The sequence below is a fragment of the Cyrtonyx montezumae genome, unplaced genomic scaffold, assembly GCF_038088225.1.
Source record: "Cyrtonyx montezumae isolate F1298 unplaced genomic scaffold, pur_monq_1.0 scaffold_2, whole genome shotgun sequence".
In the NCBI taxonomy this organism is placed as follows: Eukaryota; Metazoa; Chordata; class Aves; order Galliformes; family Odontophoridae; genus Cyrtonyx; species Cyrtonyx montezumae.
The window spans coordinates 2,873,104-2,891,010 of record NW_027071936.1 but is presented as its reverse complement, the minus strand read 5'-3'; the positions used below and the strand labels follow the sequence as shown (position 1 = coordinate 2,891,010).

Here is a 17,907-nt window from a genome sequence, read left to right as displayed (position 1 = left end):
AGGCCTCGGCGTTGGCAAGGCCTCACCTTGAGTACCATGTTCAGTTTTGCACACTTCAGTACAGAAAGGACATTGAGGTGCTGGAGTACGTCCAAAGAAGGGCAACAAGGATTGGAGAATGCGCCCTAAGTTGTGCCAGGGTAAGTTTAGGTTGGATATGAGGAAGAATTAACAACCGTTTACCGAACAGATTGTTAAGCACTGGAATAGGCTCTGCAGGGAGGTGGTTGAGTCACAATGCCTAGGGACGTGATTTAGCTGGAGGGTTGTTAGAGTTAGGGTAGCATTGTTTGGTTGTGGTTGGACTCAGTCTTTAAGGTCTTTGCAACCTTAGTGATATTATGATTCAAACCTAGGGAATGAAAAAGGAAGTAGCAGCACCAGCAGATGTTATAACTAATGCACTTTTCAATTCTGTATTTTCACCTTTTGGCAATTAGCAACAATGGTGAGCATAATTAGATTTTTCTGGAGGCGGCATCAGTGTGTATGTATTAGAGTAGCGCTCTTGTTAATTGCCCTTTCATTGTTGATTGGTATATGAAGATCAAATCTAGCTTTGGGCTGACTGAAGCTTTTTAGAGTTGTTAACGTCTGGTTCCTAATTTTAACTCCTGTCTCACAAAAAAGAAAAAAGTAGGAAGAATTTTTTGAAATATCCCCATTTTTGCTATCACTGATGTAGTCATACTGTGGTAAGGAAGAAATCCCTTCTAGGCATATTGAGATAGGAAGCACCAGTCAGTCAAAATACGAATGAGGTTTCTGGTTGCCTATGGTTTCACCACAGATCCTGAAGTCAGGGTTCTTTCAGGGCATGTACTGTGAACAGCCTTGTGTCAGACTTGCAGCTGTAAAACCTTTCAGTACCTCTAACTATATCGAGCCAGTCATTTTCTGCACCAGCCGTTCTTATGACTTACAGCTGACTTTTTGCCTAACCTTTCCTACTGTGATAGGCTTATTCTGTCTTAATGTTGAATGAGCTCTTATTTCCATTTCCATCCAGGGTGAATGGTAATTGTGGCAAGGTAACATTAATAACTGACATGGGTAGAAACTCCGCATTGGACGTCGTTTCCCTCTATTGAGATGTGCTTATACCTGCCTTGTCTGGGATGAAGCATTAAAAAATGAAGAAAGGGTTTTGTGTTGGTGTTTCTTCAGGCAGAAAATATTTTCCTTTATCAAAGTTTCTTTTCTGCGATCGGGTAATGTTTGCAGTTCTTACTGATTTTGATGGGAACTGTGTGTGTAAAGCAGTAGTGAAGTGTATGTGGATGACTGCTGAAAGATCAAACGCGCCATCTTGTTTCCTTCTTCAGCAAAGCACATTAGCAAACTTGTTTTGGGGTTGCAGCTCTTTGCTGCTGAATTGGTCTTTCCACGTTTCCTTTTTGCTGCCATATTCTTTCACGTAAAGTAGAGCAGGCAGTTTGGTGGCTTGGATTTTACTTTACTTGTCTGTAAATGTACTGTGTCCATTTCAGAAGCAAGAGCGAGTCATAACCAGAGCAGTGTTAGCTGTAACTCTGACTGACTTTACTCACTGTTAATCCTGGTCTAAAGGAAACCATTGATGTTGCAAGTAGATTGATATGAAGTTGAATTCTACCCAAACGATGTAGTAAGAAACAAGTGTTTTGGCACAAAGGCCATTCTTTCAATTATGTCTTTTTCAGATTTTTTTTTGCATCTGTTCTTATATTTGCAGCACCTGCATTGTGTTGCTGGCTTCTGCATCAATCTAAAAAACTGTAGAACTTCAACTTCTCTGCTTCACCCTCAAACCCCAATGGTTTTCTTAGTACAGTTGGTGCTGGCAGAGAGTAAAGCACGACAAAAAATGGTTTCATTTCGTTTTTCCTTGTATCTGCCTCAAATTGTAATGATGCTTTTTCTGCTCCACCTGTAGCTCCCTGCAGATTTCACAAAGCTGCACCTTACTGACAGTCTCCACCCACAGGTGACCCACGTTTCATCCAGTCACTCAGGATGTAGCATCACAAGTGATTCGGGAAGCAGCAGCCTTTCTGATATCTACCAGGTAAGACTGGAGCACACCTACCGAAGTGTTAATAGCTCAGTGCGTGGACTGCTGTGTATTGTCAGTTCTTGTCTGAAGAAGTGCCTAATTGATTTTGAAAGACAAATTTTGGTTTGAATCAGCATACTATCAAGGTTTTGTCCACTACTTGATAGATATGATGTTGCAAATCTCAGCAGGTAACCTGCTGCGCAGCGATGTGTATTTCCTTAGTTGCTCACATTTGAATCAGCAGTGTAGGGATGCATAGTGTTTTGCTGTGTTTCAGGATTCCACTTAATGAATTTTGTTTGCATTTTGTGATTTTTGGACAGGAAAGGTACTGAATTTCAGTGTGGAAAGCCAGCGGGGCTCTTCTGCAGGGCTTTCTGGTGCAAAGGAACTCTGTTTCTAATGCCAGCGCCTCACCTCATCTTTTCTAGGCATCTGTTTTGCCATTTGCAGAACAACACCTGTGATTTTCACTGCTACTTTGAGATGACTTCATGATCTGTTGACAAAAGGTGCCCTGACCTGGCATTAGGGTTAAAAGATGGATCAGAGTTTTCAAAACTATAGCTTTCAAACCTTCTAAAATAAAGCATTTTTCAGTAGTCAGTTCTGATATGGATTCGCTTCAGGTTCTGGAGCATACTTAGAGGAAAAAATACTTAGTGAGCAACCTGCACTGACTGACTTGAGGGATGTATCCCCATTTTGGGTGTTGCACTACATATCTAAGAGATGCCTTCCACCCCTACCATTCTGTGATTTCTCCACCCTGCTGTGACCCAGTGCTTGCCAGATAGTTTTCTTCTGGTCACCTGGATAAGGTGGGGGGTTTGAACTGGTGAGATTTCAAGTTATCATACTGCTAAGAGGGGTTCTTGTTACAAAGTCCTGTGCTTGTCATTTGGAACAGCTTGAGTTTTGAGACATTTAATGTGAAACAGTTCCTAAGGGTGCCTAGAATTTTTGAGATTGCATATGCTTTGCTGTAAGTAGAAATTAAAACAAAAATCAGAGATAAAATAATTTGAGGAAGTCTAGGTCCTCCTCTTGATATTCTTAGTTCTTGTCATGTCCTCTAATAGGAAACTATAGCAATTTAATTTTCTGAATAGGTGAATGAAATTAAGTTTAAACCAATCTATCAAAAGGCTGTACTGTGGGGAAACGTCAGAGAAACTCTGCTTCATGTAGTCACCAATTTGACATGACTCCTGTAGTAAGTTTTGTTTACAGTAATGAAATAATCAGGATTGTAGTGAGAGCTACTGATTTTAAGTATCTACGTGGGGAATATTTACTTTTTCACATAAAAAATTAATTTGGAGTCTAATAAATAAGAGGATACTTTGTCACACGCTTAAAAAATGTTTTCTGATTTCATCAGTTAATCTTAATTCCTCAGTTAAAAAATTCTTGGCACAGGTTCATTGAAGTCTGTGTAATTGCACAGTGTCAGTCTTCATTAAAATAACCTATGACCCTAGAGACATCAAGTATATGAGCATTTATTGGGGAATGTTTTATGTTAGAACATGTGGAATCATGAAATTGTAGGGGTTGGAAAGGACCTCTAGAGATCATTGAGTCCAACCCCCTGCCAAAGCAGCTCCCCAGCCCAGGTTGCACAGGTAGGCGTCCAGGTGGGGCTTGAATATCTCCAGAAAAGAAGGCTCCACCACCTCTCTGTACAGCCTGTTCCAGTGCTCCGTCACCCTTACTTGAAGAAGCTTTAGGCCTGTAGCTTCGAGAAGAGCTATTTGCTGTAAAATTGTGTTCATGGCCTTTTCAGGCTTTTTTTTTTTTTTCCATAAATCGTGAAGCTGAATCTTCAGATGCTTTCAGCATTGAGCTGAGAATATTTCCTTTTAAATATTAATGCTGCAACTAAATTTGTTTGTCAAATGTTGCACATGAAAGAACTTCTTTTTAAGATGAGAATGATTTACCAGAATAAAATAAATAATCCTTTGTCTTCGCCTCACCTAAGTCTAAAAATATATTTCGGGTGCCCATCAGTAGGGTGTTAGACGCTAGAATTTTTATTTTAGGAAATCAGTTCACAAGGGGACTGTCATGAGTCTGCAGAGGAAAGGGATGCAGAGTGTTGGTAGCTTGTGTGCAGACTGGCAAGAATGATACTTTGCTTTTGCTTTGTGTTTACTTGCCAAATTGTTGGTTGCTGCTTCTCTCGTTTAGTCATGTATCTCTTCATATACTCTTTCTGAATCCTTCCTTTCCCTGACATGTTTATCACCAGCTGATGATTCCGCTTAGAGAGCATGATTTAAGCCTGTGAATTTGCATCGTTTCCCCTCCTTCTCTTGGGAAAGCCGCTGTTGTGTTGGTGGAGGTCTTTCCTTCGTCAGCCTTTCTTTACCTTATCCTGTCCTTAGACTTGGGGCTTCCTGTTGGCCCTATGTGCCCTCCCATCTGCCCCAGACGCTCCCAGCAGTAAAGGAAGTGGGTAACATCCTTTCCACGACCCTCCCAGGATGCCTGTAGCACTAGGATATTCTCAAGGTGTCAGCTTTGTTTTCCCATGACTCTGATATGGGGCCTCTTTGAAGAAAAAGTCTGCTAGGATTTTAATGGCCACTTGCACTCTTGGCAGGGGAAGTTTAAAGAAAATTACTGGACAGCCTTAAATCAATGTAAGATTTGTATGCTTCTAGTAGTTAAAATTGATTATGTATGTTATAGTAATTATATAACAAGCAGATCCATATTATGATTAGGTACAGGGACTGTAGTCCCTGTATCTCATAGTAATTTATTGCTATTGTAGCTTTTTACGCAGAGAGTTGAAGGCTGATGTAAAACCAAACCCCTAGCCGTGATTTCCCACAGAAAAGCTGGGTCATAATGACAGGAAGAAATCTTTCAAGCGTGTGGAACTTTTTCAAGTGGTTTTGCATATTCTGCATTTTTCTGTTAGTGCTGGTCACAGAGGGGCATTTAGTCTTCAAAATGGATGTATTTTCTTTTCTCAGCATTTTCTTTAAAAGGTACAACAGTTCTCTAGGTCTTCCCCCTTAAGTGTGCAGTGAACGCAGCCAGCCAGTCACAAGAGGTGATAATCCCAATGCATTTGGGGTTGGTGTGGCTTCACCTTGAGTTTTGGGACACTTTCTGCTACACCAGTTTGCTCAAAACCCCATCCAGCCTGGCCATAAGCACGTCCAGGAGGGTCTCTCAAAGGTCCCTTTGAACTGAACTATTCTGTTTATTCTGTTCTTATTTCTTTTCCAAAGTAAAGAGTATGTGAGTGGCTGTGTATGCAGGCACTGGGTGAGGAAGTAGTTTCCCTGAGAGCTGCTCGATTATAAAGAAACAGATTTGTTGAATGAGCACACATCCCCTTGGCCTCTTCTGGTCTGTTCCTTGACAGATATCCAAAATCACTTGGAGAAGGAGAGGATAAACGAGATTATCTTCCTTTGCTGTACGCGTCGTCTATTCCTTCTCATGTTATGTTCATGTTGCCTCCAGAGAAGTTGGGCTTAATCTCTTTCCCCACACAATCTAACAAAACCAACAAGGTCTTCGTTCTCCAGGCTGCCAAGTTTGGCCAAATGGGAATGACAGTTGCTTATTCTTTAATAAAAACAATACTCTTTTTTTTTCCCTACAAAAAATAATTCTAAGAGGCAATGTCTAACTGAGGAAAACTTATTCAGTGCTCTTTTACTGTTCATATTTTTGTCTTCGTTTCACTGTATTTAATTAGCTGTTGCCACTTAGGACTAGAAGTAATTTGGGTCTTGGAGACACTGACTGAAGCAACCACTTCTATATTACTTCATTATTAGTCTTAATTAGCACTGCTTGAATGTGGGTAGGTCTCTTCTTGTACCAAAAGCGAAATAACACTTTGCCTCAAGGTTGAGAATCGCTCTCCTGAGTTTCTTGTTGGTGATGTGACAAATGAAATCCCAGGCTGTCAACGTTGCATGACTCCTTTGGAAGCTTCAGCAAATTTTTCATGACATCTTTTCAACTGTGAAGAAAATTTTCTTCACTGCTGGTATTCCGATTTTGGAGAGGCATTGTCTTGAATTTAAGCTGCAACAAGCATTTTTCATACATAAATGTTAAAAGATTGCATGTGGGTAGCAGACACAGCGTGCACCTATGACAGTGCTCAGTTCTGAGGGCTATTTCATCCTTGTTAAAAATGGCTCGGATATCTTTAAACCTCACCACTGAGCATGGGAAAAATTCTGCAACGTATGCATCTTGTTTTCTGAGTTTTCTGTTGGTACGAGGAAGCCCCTGTCCTCAGAGGAGCTCGCCAGTTTTCCCTTTAGTCTTACACAGATGTACGACTGTTGTTTCCATAACTAAGGTTTCCTATGCAGATATTGTAATTTCTAACTCACAGTGGAGTAAAGAAGTAGAAATAGGTTGAGATGAAGTTCAGTGTGGCAGTAAGAGGACCTTGAACGCTTGATGTTATATTTAATGTTATTAAGCCTGAGGCAACTAATCTGTTTACAGTGCTCTGGTAGATTCTGGTAGGAATGTGGAATTTTCTTGGGTTCCAGAGTACCTCTTGTATGTTAGCACTGTGTGAGTAAGCTTAATTTTGTATTCACCTTACCATCCTGCTTTCGAGAAGGCTTATTCTCTGCAGGTAAGAATGGCACTTGTTAGTAAAGGGAGGATTTGCAAAACCAACTTGTGAATTAGTCACGCTGTCTCTGGAATTGTCACAGCTGGAGACTTATTCTGACAGATCAGTGTCATGAGCTGCGAGTCTACTGACTCATCATCACTAATTTTTCCCCCGGTCTTTTTCGATGAAATGTGTTTTGTAAGAGCAGTTAGAGCAGCTGCTTAAAATACATCGTAGGGAATATTGATGTTAAACACAGCAAGACTGCTAATGGTAGCACTGCTAGCAGTACTGCATCTTTGTGATTTCTTTATACACCAGTAACAGCCTTTTTTATCCTGTTTAAGAAATGCTCAGCAATTTTGTTTTGGAAGCAGAGTAAGAGTAATGTGAGTATTGCCTAGGTGCTGGTATGATGCTTTTGACGTTAACAGATGATAGTGTGAAGGCTTGCTACAAAGCTTGCATTGTGTTGTAGGGTTGAAATGTTGAGGAACGCTGATAAGTTGGTGTCTGATCCTTCTCCAGCCATGTGCTGTCCCTTGCAAGGTGGTTGGATACAATGGCATTAAAGTGACAACAGCCTCTGGTATCTGTGTTTGTCCCATGCAGTGCTTTTAAAAGCACAAAGGCTTTTTCTTGCATTTATGTGACATCTGAGAAACGTTATTTTCTCAAGCTGTAGCTTAAAACTTCCTCATTAGAAACTTGCATTCATAAATGTCTGAAAATTTAATGTTGGGGCAGGAATATAAGTTGTTGTAAGTGAACTGTTTTAAAAAAAACCAAAAACCCTCTCTATTTTGAGGAACAGTTTCTTGGGATAAATTGCTTTCAGTTCCCCCAAGACCTACTAATTAAATAACGTGTGTTGAATCCTGTTTACGTATGACTGATTAAAATATGTTGAAAGCTCTGTTTAAACATTGTTTTGGGGTTAATTAATGATTAGTCATTTTAAAAAGAAATTTTAAAAAGCAATATAAAGATCAGTTGAGAGATCACTTAGAATTTGTGTCTACATTAATTGGGAAACTGAAGTAGCAAAGAACATATTTGAATGTTTAATTATAAAAAAAAAAATACATTTATGCTTGATTTTAGGCTACAGAAAGTGAAGCTGGTGATATGGATCTCAGTGGGTTGCCAGAGACAGCAGTGGATTCTGAGGATGATGATGATGAAGAAGACATTGAAAGGGCATCAGATCCTTTGATGAGTAGAGATATTGTCAGAGATTGCTTGGAGAAAGACCCAATAGACAGGACTGATGATGACATTGGTAAGTAATGAAGTGTAGTAAAATACTGTCAAATCTGTTTGACTTCAGCAAATAACATACTTTTTGATTGTGAGGTTTCTAGTTATGGCTTTTGTAGCTGTTTGGTGTTATTCTGTTAGTTGACTTGTACAGACCAATGAATAAGTACAGCCAAAGAAGCAGAAAGTGCACGTGATGTGGGTGAAAAATAGCACTGGTCTTCTGGGCTTCATTGTTCAATCTCTACATCCAGGACTGGTTGATGAAGTACTTTTTGCTGCTTGTTGGGAATGTTTAGAATCTTGGCAAAGGTGACACTGATGTTATTACTGAGTACTTACACACAAAGTTCTTACATTTTTCAGTGTTCTGCTGCATCTCTTTCTACCCATGTAGATTATTATGTGTTTGTTAAGCATAAGGGAGGCATAAGACCTTTCTATAAACGTGAATCTACTAAAACTAATTTGCAGGCTAATAACTTGAAAGCAAAGCAGTGCATAACTAGAACTGTAATAATGATCATTTCTAATCTAATTTGTTTTACTGATTCAGAGTTTGTTTTATATATTTTTTCTTAAATCGAAGTGTAACTAAATGATGATTAAGTTTGATTATGAGATAATTAAGGGACTAGAACATCTCTCATACGAGCAAAGGCTGAGAGAGATGGAACCCTTCACCCAGGAGAAAAGAAGGCTCAAGGGGATCTCATCCATTCGTGCAAATACCTGAAGGGATAGTGCAGAGAGGATGGAGATGGGCTCTTGTCAGTGATATCCAGTGCCAGGATGTGAGGCAATGGACGCAGACTGGAACACAGGAGGTTCCCTCTGAACACCAGGCAGTGCTTCTGTGCCTTTCAGGTGGCAGAGCCCTGGCACGGGCTGCCCAGAGAGGCTGGAGTACCCTCCTTGGAGGTCTCCAAAAGCTGCCTGGATGTGGGGCAGCTGCTCAGGGTAGACCTGCTGTCTAGTGTTTAATGTATATAATCCTTCACGATTAAGGGGGCAAACGAGCTCTATCTAGCTATGAGCTATGTAAATAGTAAAAACATGGGAGAAGCTCATAACTGAGTACAAGTGGAACTCCAGTACATGGAAAAGACAGAACACCAATCCTATTCCATCTAGTCCATCCTGAGGGAATTTTTGAACGCTTCAAATTACGACATGTACAAATTACTGTTAAGTCTAGACTGGGCATCTTAGGAATGGGCTTACCAATGAACTTGCTCAATTTTGTGAAATTTCCCCTCTTAATGTCTTACTGTGTTTTATATAGGCCTGCCATAGTTTTAATGGAGTTGTTGGTCTGGCTGAATGGAGAATTAGTTTCATTGGCTGTATTCAGAGCTCTTGATTGCATTACAATTCTTCCACTGTGCTGACTTGTGCTTTGCAGGGTTTCTATTGATGATATGACCAGTTAGTCTATGCCTACAAAATACCCAGTAATTACAACAGGTCACTGTATATGATTTATTAGCATACAGAAATGATTGTGCAGCGTTTTAGCTTAAGTAGCCTCAGGCATCTTTCTGAAGAACTGTCTTTGCTGTGCTTTGTTGTTTTGACGTGCACGACTCAGTGGGCTTTTTCTCCTTCAGAACAACTACTGGAATTCATGCATCAGCTGCCTGCATTTGCCAACATGACCATGTCAGTGAGGAGAGAGCTCTGTGCTGTAATGGTGTTTGCAGTTGTGGAGAGAGCGGGAACTATCGTACTGAACGATGGGGAAGAGGTCAGTGGGATGCTACTTTTGACTTTCCTGCTATACCAGACATCCCAAATTCCTTAGTGTTAAGATCCTATTTTTTGACATTAAAAAAAAAAAAAGGAAAAAAAAAGTAACATTGAGCAAGTAAAAACAGCCTCTTCTTGTTCTGTCTTAATAAGCTTTTATGATGTACTTATACAGTGTTCCTTATTCATTACAAGTCTTGTAAAATGGTCTTCATAACATACACAGTGCTTCCTGCACTTAGAGCCGATTTTGGAAGTATATTTTGGTGTTTCAAAGCCTAGTGTATACATTATATTAATAGATGCAAAGGAAAATGGGGAGGAAAAAAAACAGGGGATATATTGCATGATATTACAATGTGAAGAGATTTAGTCTTTGTGTGTCTTGCAATGTTTACTTCATAGCTGGATTCCTGGTCAGTCATTTTGAATGGCTCTGTGGAAGTGACGTATCCTGATGGAAGAACAGAGATACTGTGCATGGGAAACAGTTTTGGAGTTTCCCCTACCATGGAAAAGGAATACATGAAAGGAGTGATGAGAACCAAAGTGGATGACTGCCAGGTAGAGTGTATAATTGCACCATCAAAACCACATGCATACAGAAGTAATACAGCTGGACAGCCAGACACACAGCTTTATTTTAACCTGATCTCCCGTGTGTAATGCTTGAGAAATATGGCTCCTGCTGTTCAGACATTACAGTCCAGGAAATTGAATTCTTTTCATCCAGATAGAGATCGTTTTGAATGACGTATGTTCTTTCTCCACACCTTAAGGCCCAGCAGCCTTTAGCATATTTCCATTGCTTCAGTTTCCTTTAGTAGAATGTCAAGGTCTATTAGGCATTAAAGGCTGTTACTTCTGTAGACAGTAGCCATTCTTTCTCCCTGGACTCAGCTACTGAATCTTAGAGGGATATATCTCTCTGTCTTCTGGTTTTAAGAGTAGATCTCTTAGTTTCCATCGACCTGGCCTTTCAAGGAAAATGGCGTTTGCTGTACCACAAGCAGTCAGTTGTAAGGTGCACTTCTTGCAGCATGAAATAACTATCTCAATCTCGACACAAGGTGGCTGTTAACTTACTGTGGGTTAATTAAGCATTTTTCTTGGGTTGGATAGCTAATCAGCTTTCATCAGATGCCCTTTGAAATAGGTGAAAATATGTTAATGGAGTCACCTGGTTTAGGCTGCCCGTCTAACTTTGAATAAATGGCATCATGTTAGAATAACGTTCTGCTATTAATCCAGACTGTGGGAGATCTGTTTCGGTTCCTAATAATTACTGGAAACAGAAAAGTTAAGTGAATTAGAATTTCTTCTCACTCTTCATAACTATTTGGGAATCTCGTGCCTGATGCCAAAACCCATCATACAGAATGATTTTGTGACATGTTGATTAAAAGGAACGCTATAATTTCCGTTCAGTTGATGACCTGTATTTATTTAAGCAGACAATTTAATCTCAAGTATCTTCAAAAATAAAATAAAGGAAAGTTGTAAAACATAACTTTTTTTCCAAGTTGTAGTGAGTGGTCGCACTTGGATGCTGTAAGTGCTGGCATGTTCTTAAGATACCTGTCCTAATGCTTACTCTTGGCTGAGCAGGTGATTGTAGAACTTCTTTTTTTTTTCTTGTGATTTGTTTTAATCCAGAGTGATTTGTGTGATCATTCTCATGAAGAAGAATAAATACTAGTTTTCTTAATGATTGACTTTTTGACAACAAATGAAAATAATTTGGAATAGTAATAAGCACAAAGAAAAAAGCAAAGTCAAAGAAGCAGGGCGGTTGTAGCTGAACCAAAGAAAAAATGGCTGATAATTCTAAGTCATCTTGCTCTGATCAGTCTTGGTCTCCTCTAATTGCAAGACCATACTGGAAGTGCTGTGTGTTCATCTGCTTACTACAGCTGAACTGCTGATAAGAGAGTTTTGGCTGACTGCAGTTTGAACAACAACTTCAGTTTTTCTGTTAAGAGAGTACTTGCATCACAAGTGCAAATACTGGGTTGTTCTTATGTCAAGACTTCACCTTTTAATACTGGTGCGTAATGATTCTTTCCAGTTTGTCTGTATAGCCCAGCAAGATTACTGCCGCATCCTCAATCAAGTGGAAAAGAACATGCAGAAGGTAGAAGAGGAAGGAGAGATTGTGATGGTTAAGGAACACAGAGAGCTTGATCGCACTGGAACAAGAAAAGGTCACATTGTCATCAAGGTAAAAGCAGAAAGTGGGGAAGTCTTGCAGAGGTCTGTGTTTAGAAACCTCTGTGCTTGGCAATAAGGCCCAAGATTAAGTTGAGATATATATTATAAAACAATATATTTGAAGTTAAAAGATGTTGTATAGGAACTGCATGGGAATCACAGCCTGAACCACTGATGGATCACCTGAGGTGAGCACTGAGTCAGCTGCAGGAGCACAGGTGAAGGCAATGCACCTGTGTGACCAGAAGGGGTGGAGTCTGGGAGAGGTGGAGCCAGACCCCATTGAAGGGCTGACCACCACTGGGGAAGGATCTCTTGTTGGAGATCCCTCCCCTGTGGAATTCCAGGCAAGCCTCGACTGTCAGTGACAGGTGAGCCTTTCCAAATTTACCTGTTGTCTTCATACCAACGGGGTAAGCCATACAAAAATATACCATCCATCTTCATTATTTTGTGTGGGTACTATTCTTTCAGGGTATTCACCCTACTGATGTATAACTCTAGTTTTCATCTTTAAAACATTATGCATGTGGTTAATGAGGTAATTTTTGTAAAACTTAATTACATATATATTTTTTTTACATTACTTATAAAAATGGTTAAACTGTAGTGGTTATCTCATCAGTCAGTAGCACCAGTATTGTTCTTTCTAGTATAATTCATCTTCAGCATGCTATGAGAAAACAATTTTCCATTCGTTGAAAATAAATTTTAATGATGAAGGCTTAATTTCTTTATAGGGAACAGCGGAAAGGTTAACGATGCATTTGGTGGAAGAACACTCTGTGGTAGACCCAACCTTTATAGAAGACTTCCTGTTGACGTATCGGACCTTTCTTTCCAGCCCAATGGAAGTGGGGAAAAAGTTGTTGGAGTGGTTCAATGACCCCAGCCTCAGGGATAAGGTTAAAAATCCCCTGGAATTTACATACCTTTCATCACATACGTAAAAAAATAAAGAAAAACATTAGTAATAAAAATATTTTTGAGTGACTAGACTGGATAGGACACAAATAGCTGGTGACTTACTGTAATGGCAAACTGTGTGGATATGAGTAAGAATTGCAGTGTAAAACATACATCAGCCATATGTGACATTTTCTATGTTTCTAAAACATAATTCAATTACTGCTAGTATAAGAAAAGCTTCCCCCCCCAGTAATTAGCATATTTATTTACTATAATTCAGTGGAGTTCTATAGTGCCTTGAAATCTGAGCATATGACAAAGTCCTGTTTTCTGTTATAATACTAGTTAATACATCTTGGCAAACATTTGGTGTTAGTTTATTCTCATATGAAGACACTGGAAAATATAACCTTTGTTATAAATCTTAAGAGCCTTGCACAGCATTAGGAAAAAAAAATACAGCAATCGAACAAGCCCCTTCCCAAAACAAGACGACCATGATGGAAGAATAAGGCCCTGTCTATCCAGTTCTGGCACAAAGATAACCACGCGCTGTCTGTTGAGGCCAAATGGTGCTTAACACTGTAATGCTTTATTTTCAATTTTATATGTTTTTCAGATATAAAATACTAGTTTCTTTTGGAGAATCTGAAACCACGGAGGTTGAAGAGTACTTTGGTTTTAAACTTCTTTTTAAATCCAAGTATTTCTTTGACTAGAATTGTTAGTGTATCTGTGCCTTGGCTTTGCTTCAGTGAAGTACTAGCTGTTTCTGTGAAAATCTGATCACTATGTACGCTGTAAAGCTGCAGCTAATATTGTTTAGCACAACAGACTTGCTAGAGTTTCAGAGCTATAATACCAGAGTTCATCTTTAAACTTATTTCTCCTGTCCTCCCATGGATAATCCTCTCAGTGTCTAAGAACATAAGCAAGTGTAGCTGCTGTCAGGGCAAGAAACAGAGTGACTCTTCATTCTGCCATCTCAGGAGCCAACCCACTCTGACACTGAGCAGTGCTGACAAAAAAGGCTGCTTGGTTTGAATGTGGGAAAGCCAGTAGCTTGGGAAGAGCAAAAATGAGTGGCAAATTGAGACCTGGACAATTTTGGCTGCTTTCTATTGGGGGCTGACAGATGGTGAGGAGAGGGAGAGGAATGAGTAAAGCTTCCTGAGTACCATTAGTAGTTGATAGTCAAGTCTGGGATATTTGAGATCTAGCCGTGCTTATGATTTTGCCCAGTATCAGCATACTTGATTTTAAGGCTTGAACATTTTTACTTCTATTTATTTTATCGTGTTGCTCTTTTGGTAGCAATGCAAGTAGTGATGTTATTCTGGAAGTTGCTGCTCGAGCTATTTCAGTGCTGTGCCTGCTGAGTACAGCACTAAGTCCTGACTTTGAAAGCAGCATCGTTGTTGAAGCTTTTGCTGCCATGATTTAAAATATGTTACGTGGCTCACAGCTTCCCAGCTGAGTTTGAAAATGCGTGGTTGTTCCAAATATAGCTAAATGTGATCTGGATCTTCCAGTGCGATCTGCATTAATGGAAAACAACACAGATGCTTACCAGAAAGGAAGTCATCTGTTTTAAAGGTGGGAAAATCTCAGATATGTCAGAAATGTTACCCTTAGCCTGTCTTCCAGGGGCTGGGAGCTGTAGAACAGATACTGTGTAATTATCCTCTTAGAGTCCAATCTTCCTCAAATAGTTCGTTAGTTTGGTTGAGAACCTCAGCAGTTCTTCTCAATTCACTTGCTTTTCAGTGTAAAAGGGAACCCACTTGGAAATGGTGTAAACACGAGCTGTACAGCTCCCATAAGGGTGCTGAGGTTTGCTTTTGGATGCTTTGTCCCAGCTGTTCAGCACAAGAAGCTGCAGGGGTTTACGTTTTGTGCAGAGGCAAAGAACTGATAGTGATTAGAATTTGCATGAGATTCTGTTCTGAGCTTTAGTGTGTTCAGTGTTTAGTTCTTTTTCTTATTGAAGTTGCCTTGCCATCGTGACACAAGACATACTGTGTTCTTGAGAACTGTGAGTGGCACAACTGTTTTTGATTCAGGAGCCTCTTAAAAATTGCATGAATTAATTTTAATTCTCAAGATCAGAAATCTTATATTTTCTGAGGACAAGAGCTGCTGGTCTTTGAATAGTTCACTAAGATAAAATTTTGCAGTGGAAGCCTACATTTAAAAAACAATATATTTTTTTTCAAAGTAGCTCTTACTTTTTTTAGCTTTACTTTAAGAAATATTGATAGCATCTCTGTTTTCCCAACAAATTGTCAAGTAGGAGCTAATATCTGCCTGAATTTGGTAATCATAGTTGCATGGGAGGAGGGGGGGGGATAAAGGGAGAGAAGGTGGAGTAAGCTGAAAGATTGAATGTAAGGAAGAAATTGGAATGTATTCACTGTTAAGTCCTCTTTCCTGCTCTTCACACCTCTGTAAATGTGCAATAGTTCTTTTGCACGGGCAAATGCCTAATGGAGTTAACGGTGGCTTATCTCAAGTTTTGTGAGTTTCAAGAGCTAGTGTAAGAAAAACATCAGAAGCTTTATGATCACGTGTTTGGAGAATTAAGCAGGTTTTGTAATATATGTGGATTGGAAATGATTGATCTAAGTCAGAAATCAGTCTGTGTCAGTGCCCTGTACATGTGCATCCTCTACTCCCTCTCCAAACAAATCTGATTCAGCCAGTACCAACTTTCTAACTTCAGTGACCTTTGTGAAATACAACTCTGAAGCAGGTTTTATTCTTTTCTCCTGGTGAACGGTTGCGTATCAGTAAAGTTTGGGTATCTAATAACATTTAGGATCCTCATGGAAATTTTCAGAAGCTGTGAGAAGGAGTTTTTTTTATTTTTTTAACATCTTAGTGATAGTACTGATCAGACTGTTCTTGGTAAACATCTGTGTTGATTAATTTTCAGGTTACACGGGTAGTATTGTTGTGGGTGAACAATCACTTCAATGATTTTGAAGGAGATCCTGCTATGACTCGATTTCTGGAAGAATTTGAGAACAATTTGGAGAGGGAGGTAAGAATGATGTTTTTTTTTTTTTACAGTTCCTAATAGCAGGGAATAGGCTGTTATTACAGATAACTCATTGTGCTTTTCTTTTTTTTTGTAGAAAATGGGTGGACATTTGAGGCTGTTAAATATTGCTTGCGCTGCTAAAGCGAAAAGAAGATTGATAACCTTAACAAAGCCATCTCGAGAAGCCCCTTTGCCTTTTATCTTGCTGGGAGGGTCAGAAAAGGGATTTGGAATCTTTGTTGACAGCGTAGATTTTGGTAGCAAAGCCACAGAAGCGGGCTTGAAACGTGGAGACCAGGTATGTATTTTAAAATATGATTATTCTTGTGGGTTTTTTCCCCCCGTTCTCTGCACTAAATGGAAACAATGCTAATCTCTCTGTATGTTTAGATATTGGAAGTGAATGGTCAGAACTTTGAAAATGTTCAGCTGTCAAAAGCCATGGAAATCCTTAGAAATAACACTCATCTGTCTATCACTGTGAAAACCAATTTGTTCGGTAAGTTCATGTGAGCTTTTTGTTCATAGCTGTTGTTCTGGTTTACGTGGTGCTTCTCATTTTGCACAGAAGGCATTTGGAAATGGTTTAAAATACTTGAACAAGTACAGTTGTCCAGTGATCTTAATCTGTCATCTGTGTTTTTGCTTTTTTTTGGTCTGTGCTGCATGAGTGCAGCAAGGTTAATAAAAGTTTTCTTGCCAGATGGGCAACAATAATCTTAACTACCCTCCAAATCTATTTCCTCTCTTTCTCTAACAAGTACTGAAGCGGTCCTGAAGGAGTCTTTAAGCAGCTCAGGACCTTTGTTACTATCATAAGAAATATTTTTTTGTGTGTTTTGTTTGATTGTTTTTTTTTTCTCCCACAAGGTACTTAGATTATTTATATAATTTAGTGATGTGTTCCCTAAGTATCTTTTCTAGGATGATGATATTCACTGTTAATAAGTAGGGCAGAATATTTCCACAGGATGCCACTGCACTAATTAATTGATAGTTAAATATGCATAGGCTATTTCCAAAAGTTATTTGTCGAATCTCTATCCTGGGGGTTTTCTTTTTCCTTTGCAATAAAGATTCGAATATTTCAATTATTTATAATAAAGCATTTATTAATGTATCTGTGTATACTTATTTATCTGTATGTGCTTGTTTCTCTGTAAATTGTTTGCAAGAATATCTCTGGATTGTTTCAGTTACGTGTGTTGCTTTAGTTTTAACACTAAACCTGATTTCTTAAGTTGTTTGATTCAAAACTTAGAAGCTTGTTGCTCCATTCCCAATACTGAAATTGTGTCACAGCAGAGTACCAAAACTGCTGTATTGCATGCAATATTTCTATCAATAATTTCCCAAAGGAGATTCCTATTTTTTAATGTTTTCCTATATATTATTTAACTTGTCTCTCTAGCCCCTGGCTCCTTTTCTGTGATACTGTTATTAGTTCTTCTTTGCTTCTCTTTTAGTAGTATTTGAAGCTTTTAAGATCCCTTGTTAATTTTTTGTATACTGCTGGAGGAAAAAAATATTAAGAGCAAAAATGGATACAATGGAGTAGAACCTTGCTTTGAGTACTCATTCTTACTGCTTTTTCCCCCATTTATTCTACAGTTCCTTACTTTTAATCAACAATTTCACAGCAAGTAACAGAGAAACAATTTCTCTCTTTCTTTGCTTTCGTTTTTCTTTGGTTTTGAGGGAGATTGCTTTTGTATATTTAACGCAGGCTCCTGCAGTAAGTGCCAGCTGGCCAACATCAATTTTTATTTCTTAGTTTATCTTCTTAAAATCTGTGCTAACTCAGACTCTCAGGTTGAATACGTGTATTTTTTCTTACTTGCACCCATTCTTAAAATGACTTCTTTATGGTGGTTTTCTTCAAAGATACTCAACTTTTAAGCTGTTCAGATACAGAGGACTTACCATTTTTTCCAAGACTGAAATTATTCACACTTCAAAAATTCCTTGGACTATTTCTGTACAAACAAGTTATTCTTGGCAAAGATATGTTATCTTTGCATCTTTTTATCTAAATACTTGAAGACTTCCTTACATTGAAGTCTATACGGTAGACCGTGCTTG

At 39.0% G+C, this 17,907-nt stretch overlaps 1 protein-coding gene across 7 annotated transcripts in view; it reads left to right on the top strand.

The window, feature by feature from the left end:
* The window catches only part of RAPGEF2 (Rap guanine nucleotide exchange factor 2), a 146,000-nt gene that overhangs the window by 105,132 nt on the left and 22,961 nt on the right, over positions 1-17,907 (top strand). For 6 of the 7 annotated variants that reach the window (XM_065736225.1, XM_065736227.1, XM_065736224.1 and 3 more), the window contains 9 exons: positions 1,916-2,047; positions 7,758-7,935; positions 9,524-9,660; positions 10,068-10,226; positions 11,731-11,883; positions 12,614-12,778; positions 15,718-15,825; positions 15,920-16,123; positions 16,216-16,324. In XM_065736225.1, the coding sequence (XP_065592297.1) occupies positions 1,916-2,047; positions 7,758-7,935; positions 9,524-9,660; positions 10,068-10,226; positions 11,731-11,883; positions 12,614-12,778; positions 15,718-15,825; positions 15,920-16,123; positions 16,216-16,324 (1,345 nt within the window). The remainder of the gene's footprint in view (positions 1-1,915; positions 2,048-7,757; positions 7,936-9,523; positions 9,661-10,067; positions 10,227-11,730; positions 11,884-12,613; positions 12,779-15,717; positions 15,826-15,919; positions 16,124-16,215; positions 16,325-17,907) is intronic. The other variant, XM_065736226.1, reaches the window with a different exon arrangement.